The sequence below is a fragment of the Copadichromis virginalis genome, linkage group LG18 (genome assembly GCF_057382275.1).
Source record: "Copadichromis virginalis isolate Kocher_CV1m ecotype Utaka linkage group LG18, C_Virginalis_male_GT1.1, whole genome shotgun sequence".
Taxonomy (NCBI): domain Eukaryota; kingdom Metazoa; phylum Chordata; class Actinopteri; order Cichliformes; family Cichlidae; genus Copadichromis; species Copadichromis virginalis.
This window is the reverse complement of record NC_140635.1, coordinates 7786304-7800092: the sequence shown is the minus strand read 5'-3', so window position 1 is coordinate 7800092 and position 13789 is coordinate 7786304. Positions and strand designations below refer to the sequence as shown.

Sequence of the window (13789 nt, the reverse complement as noted above, 5' to 3'; positions counted from 1 at the left end):
GTTGTGTCCTTGGGCGAGACACTTCACCCGTTGCCTACTGGTGGTGGTCAGAGGGCCCGGTGGCAGCCTCGCCTCTGTCAGTGTGCCCCAGGGTGGCTGTGACTACAATGTAACTTACCATCACCAGTGTGTGAATGGGTGGATGACTGGTTGTGTAAAGCACTTTGGGGTCCTTAGGGACTAGTAAAGCACTATACAAATACAGGCCATAGAAATGCATTTAGTTTTTGCATCTGGCATATGATCGTGTCACATATAGTATTAATAGGGTCAATGCTGCCTCTTTGTGGGCAAAACACAACATAGCAAAGGGATGCTTGAAATTACTGGGAAAAAACAAACATCCATGAAATTTTTGTCTTTCTATAAACCAGTTCAGGGTTTTGGGTGGAGTAGACCAGATGCTCTTGAATACTGGTATCTAAAGCATTCTGAAAACAGATGTACAACATGATATGAATGACATTATTTTATTTATAAGCCGAGGGTTGAAAAAAAGCAAAGTACAAATATTTAGCTAAAATTCACAAAGAGCAGCAGCACAGTTGTTGTGACTTATTTCTCTATATAAATGATTATAAGTTACTATTTTTCCCACGCTGCACCACTACAACCAATCTAACGTTTCACCCACCTGCTCAATCTCAATTTACTGGTTTTTCTGTTTAGGTGTGAAGGTAACGCCATCTGTCTGCAATGAAGGCAACAATAGATATTTAATTTTTTAGAATTCACATTGTTTCCCCTTCTTTTTTTCCACAAAAGCGGACGTTCAAGCTGACTACATTAATTGGAATTCAAATTTAAGTTGAAATAAAGTTTCTATTTCCTTGTGTTAATATTTAATTATTATATTGAGATTTGCACCAAAGTTGTTGGTAGAAATGTCCTCCAAAGAGCTTTTCAGTTTTATACTTTGAGTTAGGGCTGTGCAATATGACCAAAATCTCATATCCCGATATAAGAATTCTATCATCCGATAACGATATAAATCACAAAAATGTAACATTTTCTGTAAATTCTGTGAATCTCGGGCAGCTCGACTTGTGTGAAGTGTTTCCAGCTGCGCGTCATGTAGCTGGAGTCGAGTGTTTTAACCGATGCATGAAACGATACATTTTTAGACATAAGTTGTAACAGCCGCCGTTTTCTTTGTGAGTATTTATTACACAGGGTGCTGCGGGGAACAGCCTGTTCTAGCGTTTGAGTCTAAGGTCTATTTTTTAGCACCTGGCGGCTCTTTTTTGCTTCTCATCCGTAAATAATCTGCTCTTTCACGTGATTCAGTTTATTTTGAAAAGTCTCAACAGGATCTTGAGCTTTATTGTGAAAGGTTTATGTGGAACATAAACAAGCAGACACGCGATGGTTGAAGGAAATTGCCTTCCCGGGTTTCCTCCGTGGCGTGAGCGATAAGCAGAGTTCTGTCCTTTCCTTCTAAGATTCCTAATTATTTAAAGTAACACTCAGGTATGCCATTCAGCTGGGTTAGTTACGACGTCGGGAGCAGCTTGGGAGAACAAGGAAACACAGACTGCTTCAGGTTGTCTTCCCAAATCGACTCAAAGGTTTATTTGATACACAGCAGTTTATATAGATGAAAAAAGGTTCGTGTGTCAGCTTTCCCAGTTCAAACCGGTACAGACCAAATAAGGAAACGTCTTCCTGCCTTCTGAGCAAAGTATCCCTTGTGTAGTTTATCAGTTCAGCTACAATTTATGATCATCCCAGCAAAATACACTCCTAGACATAAAATACAGAGTTCTTTCATCAGTGAATTCTGAAACAAACCACCTAGCCTTTAACGAGCCTTTTCCAGGAGATAAAGAAAAAGGGAGGATGGGAGTAAGGAAGTGGTCTCATCTCTGTGGTGTTTTCGACCTTGAGGTACCAGCTTGTGAGTCCTACACATTAATTCTTGGGTCACATAGAAAGAGAAAAACAACTAGTAGATGGGCCTTATTGAGTAACTCTTTTCCGTATAAAACAATCTTCTGTAAATGCTAACCGTGGTACTAAAATACCTAACAGTTCCCCTCTTTTATTATTTTTTAAAAATAATAACTCAAATAGAAAGGAAAAATCACAAATGTAATAACATAATATAAAAAGCAAATCATAAAATGTAATAGTTCACAACCTAATGTTCAATATACACATCAGGAACATCATTGGTAACATCAGACACATAATCTGGGTCAATTTGTGCCAATTGCAAATACATTGAAGTAGCTGTACTAGTAGCTATACGGGTTATCATTGAACGTACACAGGGTACCACACAACAGACAATAATCATCAAAAACATGCTGCAACGGTTACAAAGGCTACAATTAGTTCCTTCCATCTTCCAAACGTGTCCTGTAGCCACTTATGTAGCCACTGACCGTGACCTGTATTGGCAATTAGTTCTATCTGCAATGCTTCAAGTTTATTCATAGCTTGTGTGAATGAACCGTTAGGGGCGGTGTTATTGGGAATGAAAGTACAGCATACATCAACGGTTACTAGACCACAGGTACCGGTCCAATCAACAGGTAAAGCTAATCTAAGGGTATTATTGCACAACCAATAAGCATGTGGGATTGGTCTGGTCAGGCGCGTGACCATGTGTGATTTAAATAACTCCCCCCAGTCAGTATCATTTAAGACACCGTCTGGGGGAACAATGATCGAGTCTCTGCTCGAACTTGAACTGTGTGTGTGTTCCTCCAGATATGATACAACTTCAGCCACAGAGACAGCTAGCCATGTCTCATTACAGCGTGCACCTGGGGAGTCAGAGAAAAATGTGTAGTTATCCTTTGTATAATCTATGTGTGTGTCTGGGCCAGTTAACTTTAGTCTGCGCAGACATATCATACTAGTATTAAAATGGAGAGGGATCTGTCCTAAGGGCAGTGAGGGTTTTAACCTATTCTTGGGGCGGTTCATTGGGGCGCAGGTCCCTGCGGTGTCATTAGATAACTTCAATAATTCGCCTAATGGAGTCTCAGGGTTAGTTGGTGTGTGTGTGTGTCTAAGTAGGCAGTCGAGAGGGCTCAGAGTCAACTGTAAAGCGTCTTTAAAGAGAGCATTATTTCCGCTGATTTTCTCTAGTCCCTCAGTGAGGGGGAAACCGGATATGGGGTATCCTACTATTACCTGTTCTGGATTAGCCTTTGAACAGACATAACAGTTACTGTTTCCTAAATCACGAGCGGCTGTTCTGGCATTTTCATACCAGGCGTTAGCTCCTGTTCTAGAGGGCGCATAAGATGGTTTATTAGTGGCGTCTATGTTGCTATTTACTGATTTTAGGGAGCGTGATGAGTGCATTAAGTAGGTGTCTTGCAAAATGGAGCATGAGGTATAGTCAGCAAAATATGACCTGGAGAAATGTGAACATGGTTGCAGTTTACAATACAAAATAGCAAAGAAAAATCCTAAGGTTAATGCGATAGATATGATAAATAACCTAAATATATAAGAAAGACAGTTCTTCACTCGTCTCCTGGCCTGGTCCCAGGTTCGAGAGACATTGAATAAGCGTCGTATGATGACAATGGGCATTTCATTTTCTCCATTATCAGGATGGAATGAGTCTGGCTTTATCAGGTTAGACATCATGTGGTACTTTTGGCTTTCTGTTCCTGCTGGATGTTTGAGTACCTTGTCGTTGTTCTTTCAGACGTTGTGTGTTAATCAGTGATTGCGTGTGTGCACTGGATCCGGGCGCTGGCTCGCCGGAGATGTCATCTACCCGTGTGTGTTTATTTGCTCTAGTTCCGGGCGCTGGCTCGCCGGAGATGTCGTCTGCTTGATCCGACGCCTGAGATGGTCCGATTGGGCTGGTCTTAACCCTGCTGGCATGAATCCACTGAGGTTGTCCGTCTGTGAGGATGCTGGTTCTTCGTCACTGCCAGTAAAGCCTGGGGGGCTGGAAAACGCGGCCTCCCAGAGTGTCCTTGGTTTTAGTGGCTTCTCCAACATGCGTCTCCTTGTCTCCACTGGTGGAACTGTGGAGGGGAAAAGCTGAGAGAGACAAACTTTCTGATAGTTATTATTCAGTTTTTCTACCAGGTTGTGAACATCAGTGGACAATGCAATATACATCACCTTCTACTAGCGGTGCCCCTCTGGAAGCTGACCATGGTGTTGGAAATAATCTTATTTCAAATGGAGATAATTTGGTTACTGCAGATTGAGTCATTCTAATCTCACACAGGACTTGAGTAAGTAATTTGACCCAGGTCATTAAAGTTTTAGCACACTTTTGAATTACTTCTAATGTGAATGAAGATCCTCTATCACTGTTAATCTGGTGAGGTATTCCGAATCTGGGTATTATTTCATTGCTCAACTTTTGACAGACTACTTCTGCAGTTTCTTTTGAGGTTGGATAAGCTTCTACTCATTTACTAAATTGATCCACTATTACCAGTAAGTACTTGATGCTTCCTTGCGCTGGCATATGTGTGAAATCAATTTGTAATGTATGAAATGGAAAATCTGGTTGTGGTAAATGCTGATGTTTTGCTTTTGATTTTCCTACATTAGTTCGTGCACATGTTAGACAGGTTGCTAATATGCGTTTTACTGCGTGTGATGTTTTCTCAATTACAAATCTTGATTTTATTGCCCCTATTACCCCTCTTTGTCCGACATGACTCACACAGTGAAAATGTCGGGCAAGGACTGGCATCAGGGAATATGGGAGGGCAATCAAACCCTTAAGATTTTGTATAAGCCATCTCTGTCATCTAAGGTACAGTCATTATTCTCCCAATAGGTGTAATCACATGCAGAGGCTTGCTCTTGTATGAATTTTAAATCAACATTTGTTTCTAAATAGTCTGGGAGTGTAACAAGTGGCAGCTGTAGGGGCACAGATAATACTTCCTGCGGAGGTGGGAGCTGTGATGCAGCTGCAGCCTTGGCTGTCACGTCTGCTAAGGCATTACCTGTTGCTTCGTCTGTGTCAGCTGTACTGTGTCCTTTCGTTTTTACAACTGCAATGGCCGATGGCAGCTGTATAGCCTGAAAAAGTCTTTGAACAAAATCACAATTTAGCAATTTATTTTCCATCAGCAGATCTAAATCCTCTTTGTCTCCACAATGTGCCAAAGTCATGCACAACGCCAAATGCATAGCGGCTGTCTGTGTAAATCGTCACATGCTTATCCAAATGTAGCTCACAGGCGCGTATTAAAGCCATGAGCTCTGCTTTTTGTGCTGAGTGAAATGGTAATGAGTGAGCCTCTAGTATGATGTCAGGCACTGTTACCACTGAATAGCCACAAAGAAATGAGTTGTCACTCGGCCTTGAACAGGACCCGTCCACATAAACCGTGGCTGAGTCTGAGATAGGTGTTTGCTCTAAATCTGGACGTGGTGCTGTGGATTCCTGTATACGTGTCATGCAGTCATGATCGTCAAGCCTGTCTGAGCCATCCTGTCGGTCAGAAGAACACAGCATAGGATCAATAAATGTGCTGGCGAATCAGGTGTGCTGCTCGCTTTTATAGTGAGATTTGCATATGTTGTGTAGTTATGTTTGCTAGAATGGTCGTGACCTGGTGATTGGTGTATAGAATAGTGTCATGTGAGAGTGTGAGCTTCTCGCAGTCCCTTATCATGATAGAGCAAGCTGCTACTGCCCTCAGGCAGGCCGGCATTCCTGAACAATTCAGGCAGCACCTTTGAGTGGCGGAGGTCAGCACTCCCTTTAATGCATTGAAAGAGACAGTCATTTCTGTGGATCACAGTATTCGAGGAGGCTTGTCTTTTTTGCAGCATTCACGCAGAATGTGGTCATGAAAAGAACAGTCTGGTATCCACTGTCTGCAATAGTTCACCATGCCTAAGAAGGACGACATGTCCTTCTGTGTAGTGGGACGAGGGACGGAGGTCACAGCTTTGACCCTGTCTGCAGTCATGGAATGTTTTCCGTGAGACAGTGTGAATCCCAAATATTGAACAGAAGTCTGACAGTACTGCATTTTCTTTGCTGATGCTTTGTGGCCCGTCTTTTGGAGGTGCTGGAGAAGCATGTGTGTAGCAGTTTGACATAGTTTTTCACTTTCAGCACAGAGGAGGAGGTCATCCACATGTGGATCAGGGTGCAGCCCTGGAGGAGTGAAGCACCATTGAGAAAGCAGCAGAGCTGTCTATCATGCCTTGGGGCAAACGAGTCCAAGTGTACTGCTGATTTCTATGTGTGAATGCAAATAACGGCTGTGTGTCTTCCACCACGGTAAAGTGTGTATGCAATGCATGTCAATATGCTGTGAACATCTGAAACGAGAGGTGGCAGAGGAATGTTGACTGCATTAATTTGCCTTAAGTCTTGTATGAAACGCCATACGCCAGGTTTGTTAGGCTTTGGCACAGGATTGACAGGAGTGTGGGCTTTATTACTCCTGTAGTCAATAAATCTCCTATCATGACATCTAGGACTGCGGCTTTTTCCGTGGAAATGGGATGCTGCTTGACATATACTGCTTGTTGTGTTTTAATAGGTGTACGTGATAAAGTGTACAGTCAATAAATCCTATATCATTCTCACTTTTTGACCACAATGTCATATTCTGGTATTCAGCTGGCAATGTAACTGCAGAAATAGTACAGTGGATAGGGTAGGTTAGATCTATGTGTCGACATATTTCGTAACCTATGTCTGAGTTATGTAACAAAATCACTGTTTGACCTTCACTTGTGTGAGCAGTTATCATGTTGTTGAACAGTGTGAGAGAAACAAAAGTGTGGCTCCCAGTCATGGGATTACCTGTTAGTGGCGTCTGTACACGTTTTTTTTTGGCACAGTGTGTGACATAGAGTACCGGACAAAAAGGATGTTGAGTTCATTCTCTGCTGAGGGTCCAGCTGACACAGAGGATGTTCCTTCTCCATCATGTCGGTACATAGGGCAGAGAAAACATAAGCTGTTATCAGTGTCAGCAAACATTTCACCCTTTATGTTAAATGAAATACACAAATTCATTTTTGCTTTGGGTGTCTGCGGCTGCTGGAAAACTGAGCTAAATTTGCACCTCTAGCTTGTCCAACAGTGCATAAAGCGTTTTATGAATACTAGGATAGATTCATCAGGCTTCTGTTTACACATAGTTACTGCATTTAAGTCAATTTTGTCTCTGGACATTGTTAGCAGGAATTTCTTTAGATTCTTAAAGAAATCGGCGACTTTGTCATTATTTACCCTCCTTTTGTCCATAGCGGTAACATTTGATGCATCACGTCGCGGCATTCTATCATATATTTTCTACAGGACTTTTTAAGCAGACTACTTTTCTTATCACAAATGATATTCAACATTTCTACTGACCTGTTTTCTGGCGATAATCGTTCGGGATAAGGCTCCGGAAATAAATTAGAATGCATTGAACTTCTTAAGTTGTAAACAAAGTCAGTCACATAAGCACTCCCGCATGTTCTGGATACGTGATCATGGACGTCTTCACCGATTCGCGGACGTAGGTTACACGTAACCGGAAATGGGAGTTATACTGAGCCGTTATTTGAGACTTTATTTTGTATTTTATTAATTTTTGGTTTTACAGGTACCTTAGATTTTTATCGGACCTGTCTGTGGTCTTTGAATAATTCTGACCCATGTTCAGTGATTTCCAGAGGGGTTTACACGCTAGGAGGATTTATGTTAGTATTTTCGCTGCGGCACAGCTGAGGTCACTTTAAATTTATTGCTAGCAATTTTTTGTTTGTGTGAGCAACTCTCACTTAGCGAGCAACTTCTCGCTTAACGAGCAACTTCTCGTAAAATAACAGGCAACTTCCTGTGTCTTTCTGCTTTTAATTTACTGCTTTTAACCCTTGTATGGTAATCGGGTCTGTGAGACCCGTTTTCAGTTTTCTTTCGTTTTTTTTTTTTAACAAAATTAAATTTAATTATTTACTAGCTTTCTGTGAGTGAGCAACTTCTCACTTTTTAACGTACGTTTCAAGATAACAGGCAACTCCCTGTGTCACTCTTTGATGAGCAACTTCTCACTTAACGAGAAGTATTTAAGACAACAGGCAACTTTCTGTGTCACTTTTTCTGAGTGAGCAACTTCTCACTTTTTAACGTACGTTTAATTAAACAATTAATTATTATTATTATTATTATTTTTTAAACAAAATTAAAATATTCAAGACAACAGGCAACTTCCTGTGTCCACCAACACCACACAAGGGTTAATTTACTTTATTCGGGGACTGAGGAAGTCAGTCAGTGTATCTCTCTGGATCACTAAGTGAAACTTCGTCAGCATATCCCGTTTTTTTATGGATCGATCACTGAGAGAGGTATAATATGGTCTCTATATAAATATGAAAGACGCATATTTACCTTCTGTCAGTAATCCCACTTCTGACACCAAAATTGAAGGAAATTGCCTTCCCGGGTTTCCTCCGTGGCGTGAGCGATAAGCAGAGTTCTGTCCTTTCCTTCTAAGATTCCTAATTATTTAAAGTAACACTCAGGTATGCCATTCAGCTGGGTTAGTTACGACGTCGGGAGCAGCTTGGGAGAACAAGGAAACACAGACTGCTTCAGGTTGTCTTCCCAAATCGACTCAAAGGTTTATTTGATACACAGCAGTTTATATAGATGAAAAAAGGTTCGTGTGTCAGCTTTCCCAGTTCAAACCGGTACAGACCAAATAAGGAAACGTCTTCCTGCCTTCTGAGCAAAGTATCCCTTGTGTAGTTTATCAGTTCAGCTACAATTTATGATCATCCCAGCAAAATACACTCCTAGACATAAAATACAGAGTTCTTTCATCAGTGAATTCTGAAACAAACCACCTAGCCTTTAACGAGCCTTTTCCAGGAGATAAAGAAAAAGGGAGGATGGGAGTAAGGAAGTGGTCTCATCTCTGTGGTGTTTTCGACCTTGAGGTACCAGCTTGTGAGTCCTACACATTAATTCTTGGGTCACATAGAAAGAGAAAAACAACTAGTAGATGGGCCTTATTGAGTAACTCTTTTCCGTATAAAACAATCTTCTGTAAATGCTAACCGTGGTACTAAAATACCTAACAATGGTGTTACTGTCATTGTTGCTAACCACAATGCATAAAAACAGGCGCTTGTCGGTCTGTAGTGTGGTTATATTAAATATAAGAGAAAGAGAGAACTTTAAGAAATTAATATAGCCACTACAGTGTCCATCAAAACGATGAAAAAATATTGTCGTAAACAGTTTATTTTGCGACACCAAGAAACACACAATAGCGTAAAATGAAACAATAGACGTTTTTATATCGTTAGCCGATATATATCATTATATCGAACAGCCCTACATTTCACTGTCTGTACTTTTTCCACTTTCACTTGAGTAAAGAAGTGTGGCACTTCAACTTCTAATACAGTATTTTTGTAACACAAGTATTTGTACTTCTACCTGTGACAAATTTGTGTACTTTTGCCAAAAGATAGTGATACATTGCCTTTTTTATTGTTCATAGAAAATACAATATGACTAGATGTTTCTAAAATGAGATACCAAAAGTCTAATTGGGAAACTTTTTTCACTGTTTTATATTCTGCTACACTGTGTTCAAAAGGAACAACCTTTAGTTTGAAGGTGAACTTTCTTTGATTCTAGGTTGCTTTGTGCTTTTTAAGATTTTCATTTTTTGTACAAGCCGGATAATTGACAATCTTGAGCTTCGGTGTGCCAAACCGCATTACATGTCTTGAGCAATAATAAGACAGGCAAAGCAAAACTTACACATCATGTAGAGAGGGGTCTCACAGACCAATAGGAAAATAGGAAATTTTGTGCCAGGATTTGTGTCCAGTATTTTTGATAAACTGACCTTCATCCAGCTGTAGCTTTAGCTTAATCACAATTTGTCCAGAAAAAAGAATAAAAGCCAGAAATTTTAACCCATCCCTGAAATCTTTAATGTCCCGTGCCTGGTGTGTTGGCAGCAACATGCTAAACCCTCTTGGTAACTCCTAAAGCAGGGGTGTCGAACTCCAGGCCTTGAGGGCCGGTGTCCTGCAGGTTTTAGATCTCACCCTGGGTCAACACACCTGAATCAAATGGTTAGTTCATATGAGGCATCTGGAGAACTTCAAGACATGTTGAGGAGGTAATTTAGCCATTTGAATCAGCTGTGTTGGATCAAGGACACATCTAAAACCTGCAGGACACCGGCCCTCGAGGCCTGGAGTTCGACACCTGTGCCCTAAAGTGTCCCGTAGGTAGTCAAAAGTCTCCCAAACAAAGTTAAAAAGTAAGGAGAAACACTGTGTTAACCGAGGATTTTCCATCATCTGAGGTATCCGGTCCTTGTCACATAGTGACGCCAAAATATTTTAAAGTCACATCTGCATATGACAAAATTGCTGCAGTGAAAACCCTTTTAAATAGAAATAAAGCTTTATGTAATGAATAGAAAATATATCTTTGATGTTAGAAAGAAAAAGCAGCTCAGCTTTTAATTAAAACATTTATTTGATCCAATTCTTTGGAATGTAATAGTCAATGAGGAGAGTCTGAGACAACAGAGACAGATGAGTCTGAGTGTTGACCAGAAAGTCAAAGTACAAACAATACTATTAGTCACGTAAGGCCTCACTGCTTTCCAATGTTTTTTTTTTTAACTTCCTCATTTCCTTTCTTTTTCTAGATTTGAGACAGCAAAATTACAGAAAACGGTACTGAAAATAAAACTTTTTTTTTGTCATACAAAGAAAAAAAATAAAAAACATTGGCACGTACATCAGTGACAGTACAAAAACACAAGGTGATATTATACCAAGTAAATAAAATTGTTACTTTTCAAAGAGACGCATATAAGCTTTTTCAAGAATGAAAAACATCTCTGTAAATTGTACATTTCAGAATTATAACGTAGTCTTCTGAAACCGTGTTTAAAAAGAAGCAACAATAACACTGTCCTCTCTTCCCTCCTTCCTCTCTTTTTGCAAATCAACATCATAAACACATAGATTATTTATTTCTTTTTTAAATATATCAGTGCAACATTTGTTTTCACGTTGAGTGCTGCAGCATCCTTGTAAGTTTAAAGGGGGAGGATATCCTATCTGGTTATTTTTCCTGTTATGAATGTACAGGTAAAACTTTAGCAAGAAGATGAAGAGTTATGTGGAAGAATAAAGCATGAATGCTTCAACAGTCAGCACACTTTATTTGATTGTGGATGCTTACTGAATGGCTACAGAGAAAAGACAGTTAAAGATGGAGAACTGATACTTAGGTGAGCACTTCTCAGTTTGAGCTGGGTGATGTCTCATAATGCTACATTAAAAATAGGTAGAGTTACCACTCATGGTGCAGTAGAAACAAGAAATAAACAAGGCAAAATGTCAGTCAACCACACTACTGGGTTTCAATAAGTTTTGTGCATGTATATTTTGCCCCAACTTAAGGAGCATTAAGTCAGAATGTTCCCATTTAAAACAAACATCTGTTTGAGGTTGTCAGATAGTTAGAGAGTAGTAAAAAGTTTTCACCAACATTTTCTTTTTACGGTGTTTTAAAGAAGAGACCCATATAACAAGAAGTTCAGCTAAAAAGCTAAAGCACAACAAAGCAGTCTTTGTAGAACACTTGCTGTTCTTAGTTTTTAACCAGTTTTCGAAGATAAATACCCTGACTTTATATTTCACAAACACCAAAGTTGGTAAGTGTAAAGGTTTACTATGGTTTACAGTAAATAAGGCATTAAAATGCTCAAGCAAATTAAAGACCAAGTACAAACCACATGAAATAGAAATACAAAACCAAATCTCACAAAATAAACTCATTTTAAGATTTTTTTTTTAAAGTGAAAACAATTTTAAATTTCCAGCTGTTCTTAATTATTCATTCCTATCTGAAAATGAAACCAGTCTGCTCAATAATAGATGCTGTTAGACCCTAAAGAGACTGAAAGAGATGCTTGAAGTCCATCACAAGGCTCCCAGACCACTGGGCACCCTTCTGCTTAAAGCTCTAGCAGTCTCATTGTGTGCCAGTGGCGTTCAAAAATAATCTTAACAATCCATCCTCAACTTGTTGTCAGCATCTTTATGGTACTGAGGTTACCCTGTACAAAAAAAATCCATCATCTCTTCTTTCAAGGCATATCTGATGCTTTTCTCCTTACTCTCATTTCCATGTCTGTAAAAACATAAGTGAAAACCAGGGAACAGTTAAATTCAAAAACCACAAAAACAACAGGTCTGTATCTCTTTGTTTTTCTATACATTAGCAAAATCCAAATGATAAACAGTGACATTTCTTTCAGCATAGAAAGGATGCTGCAGCACTGGTGTCTTTCTCTATAAAGAGGGCGCTCAAATATATTAAAACCTATGTACAATATGTTGGATGTGTCGTGAAAATGAGGCATTCGGGGCTCCTACACATTTTCCATCTGGAAAATTCCATAGATTTCACAAGTTTTCCTAAATGTCGCCTAGATTTTAAAAGTGTGTCAGTGCCACTGTCATTGAGGCATGAGGATCTACAGAGCTACACCAACACATGTGATATTTGACAACACACTACAACATTAAAAAGTTTGTAGGTTTATTATCACAATGTGGAAACGTTATTTTTTTCCATTTTTTTTCACATCCGTGTAGGAACCCCAGATGGGACATTAGCTGATGGGAAAACAACCAGCAGAAAAAAAAGGCAACAGAAAAACTGGAGGAAAAAAAAAGGCACTGTCGGAACTAGACGCAGGTCAACAGGCAGGGACGGGTCCCCGCTTTTCACACACACACACACACACACACACACACACACACACACACACACACACACACACACACACACAGATGCATGCTGATCATGTACACAAACATGACTGTAATGATACACACCTCTACAGTCAGACTACTACCCATACACACCTTATATACAGATGTGTATGAATGTGACACACACACACACACATAAACACTTTCATGCACACATGGGGACGGGGACATACGGCCAACAAGAGCCAGATATCACAATAGCATATTTCAAATAGTTTGCCTGTTCTGTGTAACAATGACATCTGAAACAACAAAAGAGGAAAAAACAAAACAAAAACCAAGCAAACAAACGAAAAAAAAAAACAAAACATTTTATCTTTCCAAATAATACTTTCATCTGAATTGGTCTCAACACCAGCATGTGATTACATGAAATCAACAAAGCACGCCAAAAAACAAATAGAATCCTTAGTTTTCTTCTTTTTTCTCTTTTTTTTTGCTGTACAGATTCTTTATACACAGTGCCCCCTATTGGTGAGTCCCTTCCACTGCTGCTCCTGAGAAATAAAATTACATCGGCTCACTTTTCAGCCCACCCTGCCGTCCCATTGGTGGCTTCAGCCCTGTGTTCCACTTTCTTGATTGGCTGCATCGAACGTGTCCATGCGGAGCAACTGCAGCTCCGTCCCCGTTTCTAACTCACGCCTCTGAGTAGTTAGTCTGTCCATTTATCTTGTCCTTCTTTAGTTTCACACCATCTACCAGCTCAAAGTTATAGTTTTCAAGGGCAGATAAGTTCCTGTCTGTCATGCTGCCCTGTGAGCAGGCACAGTACAGGACAACACCGCAGATGGCGCCCAGGAAGACACCCAGAGCTGACATGGCAATGATTGTGATGAGGATCGGGTCCAGGGTCTTCAGCATGTTTCCTGGGCTGCCAAGTGGACTGTTTTCTTGTGAGTAGGTGTCCATGGCTGCAAAAGATTAAAAAAAGATTCCATTTAAAATATTCACAATAGAAACAGATTCTGACCCTGAAGCCAGTGTCAAATGTAACGTCAAAAAA

At 40.0% G+C, this 13789-nt stretch overlaps 1 protein-coding gene across 1 annotated transcript in view; it reads right to left on the bottom strand.

Moving 5' to 3' along the window:
- Window positions 1-10443: 10443 nt before the first annotated feature.
- Window positions 10444-13789, bottom strand: part of LOC146687176 (neuropilin-1a-like) — a 94960-nt gene continuing 91614 nt past the window's right edge. Inside the window, exon 18 of the mRNA XM_085439131.1 lies at window positions 10444-13697. Coding sequence (XP_085295257.1) covers window positions 13423-13697 — 275 coding nt within the window. The 3' untranslated portion in view covers window positions 10444-13422. The remainder of the gene's footprint in view (window positions 13698-13789) is intronic.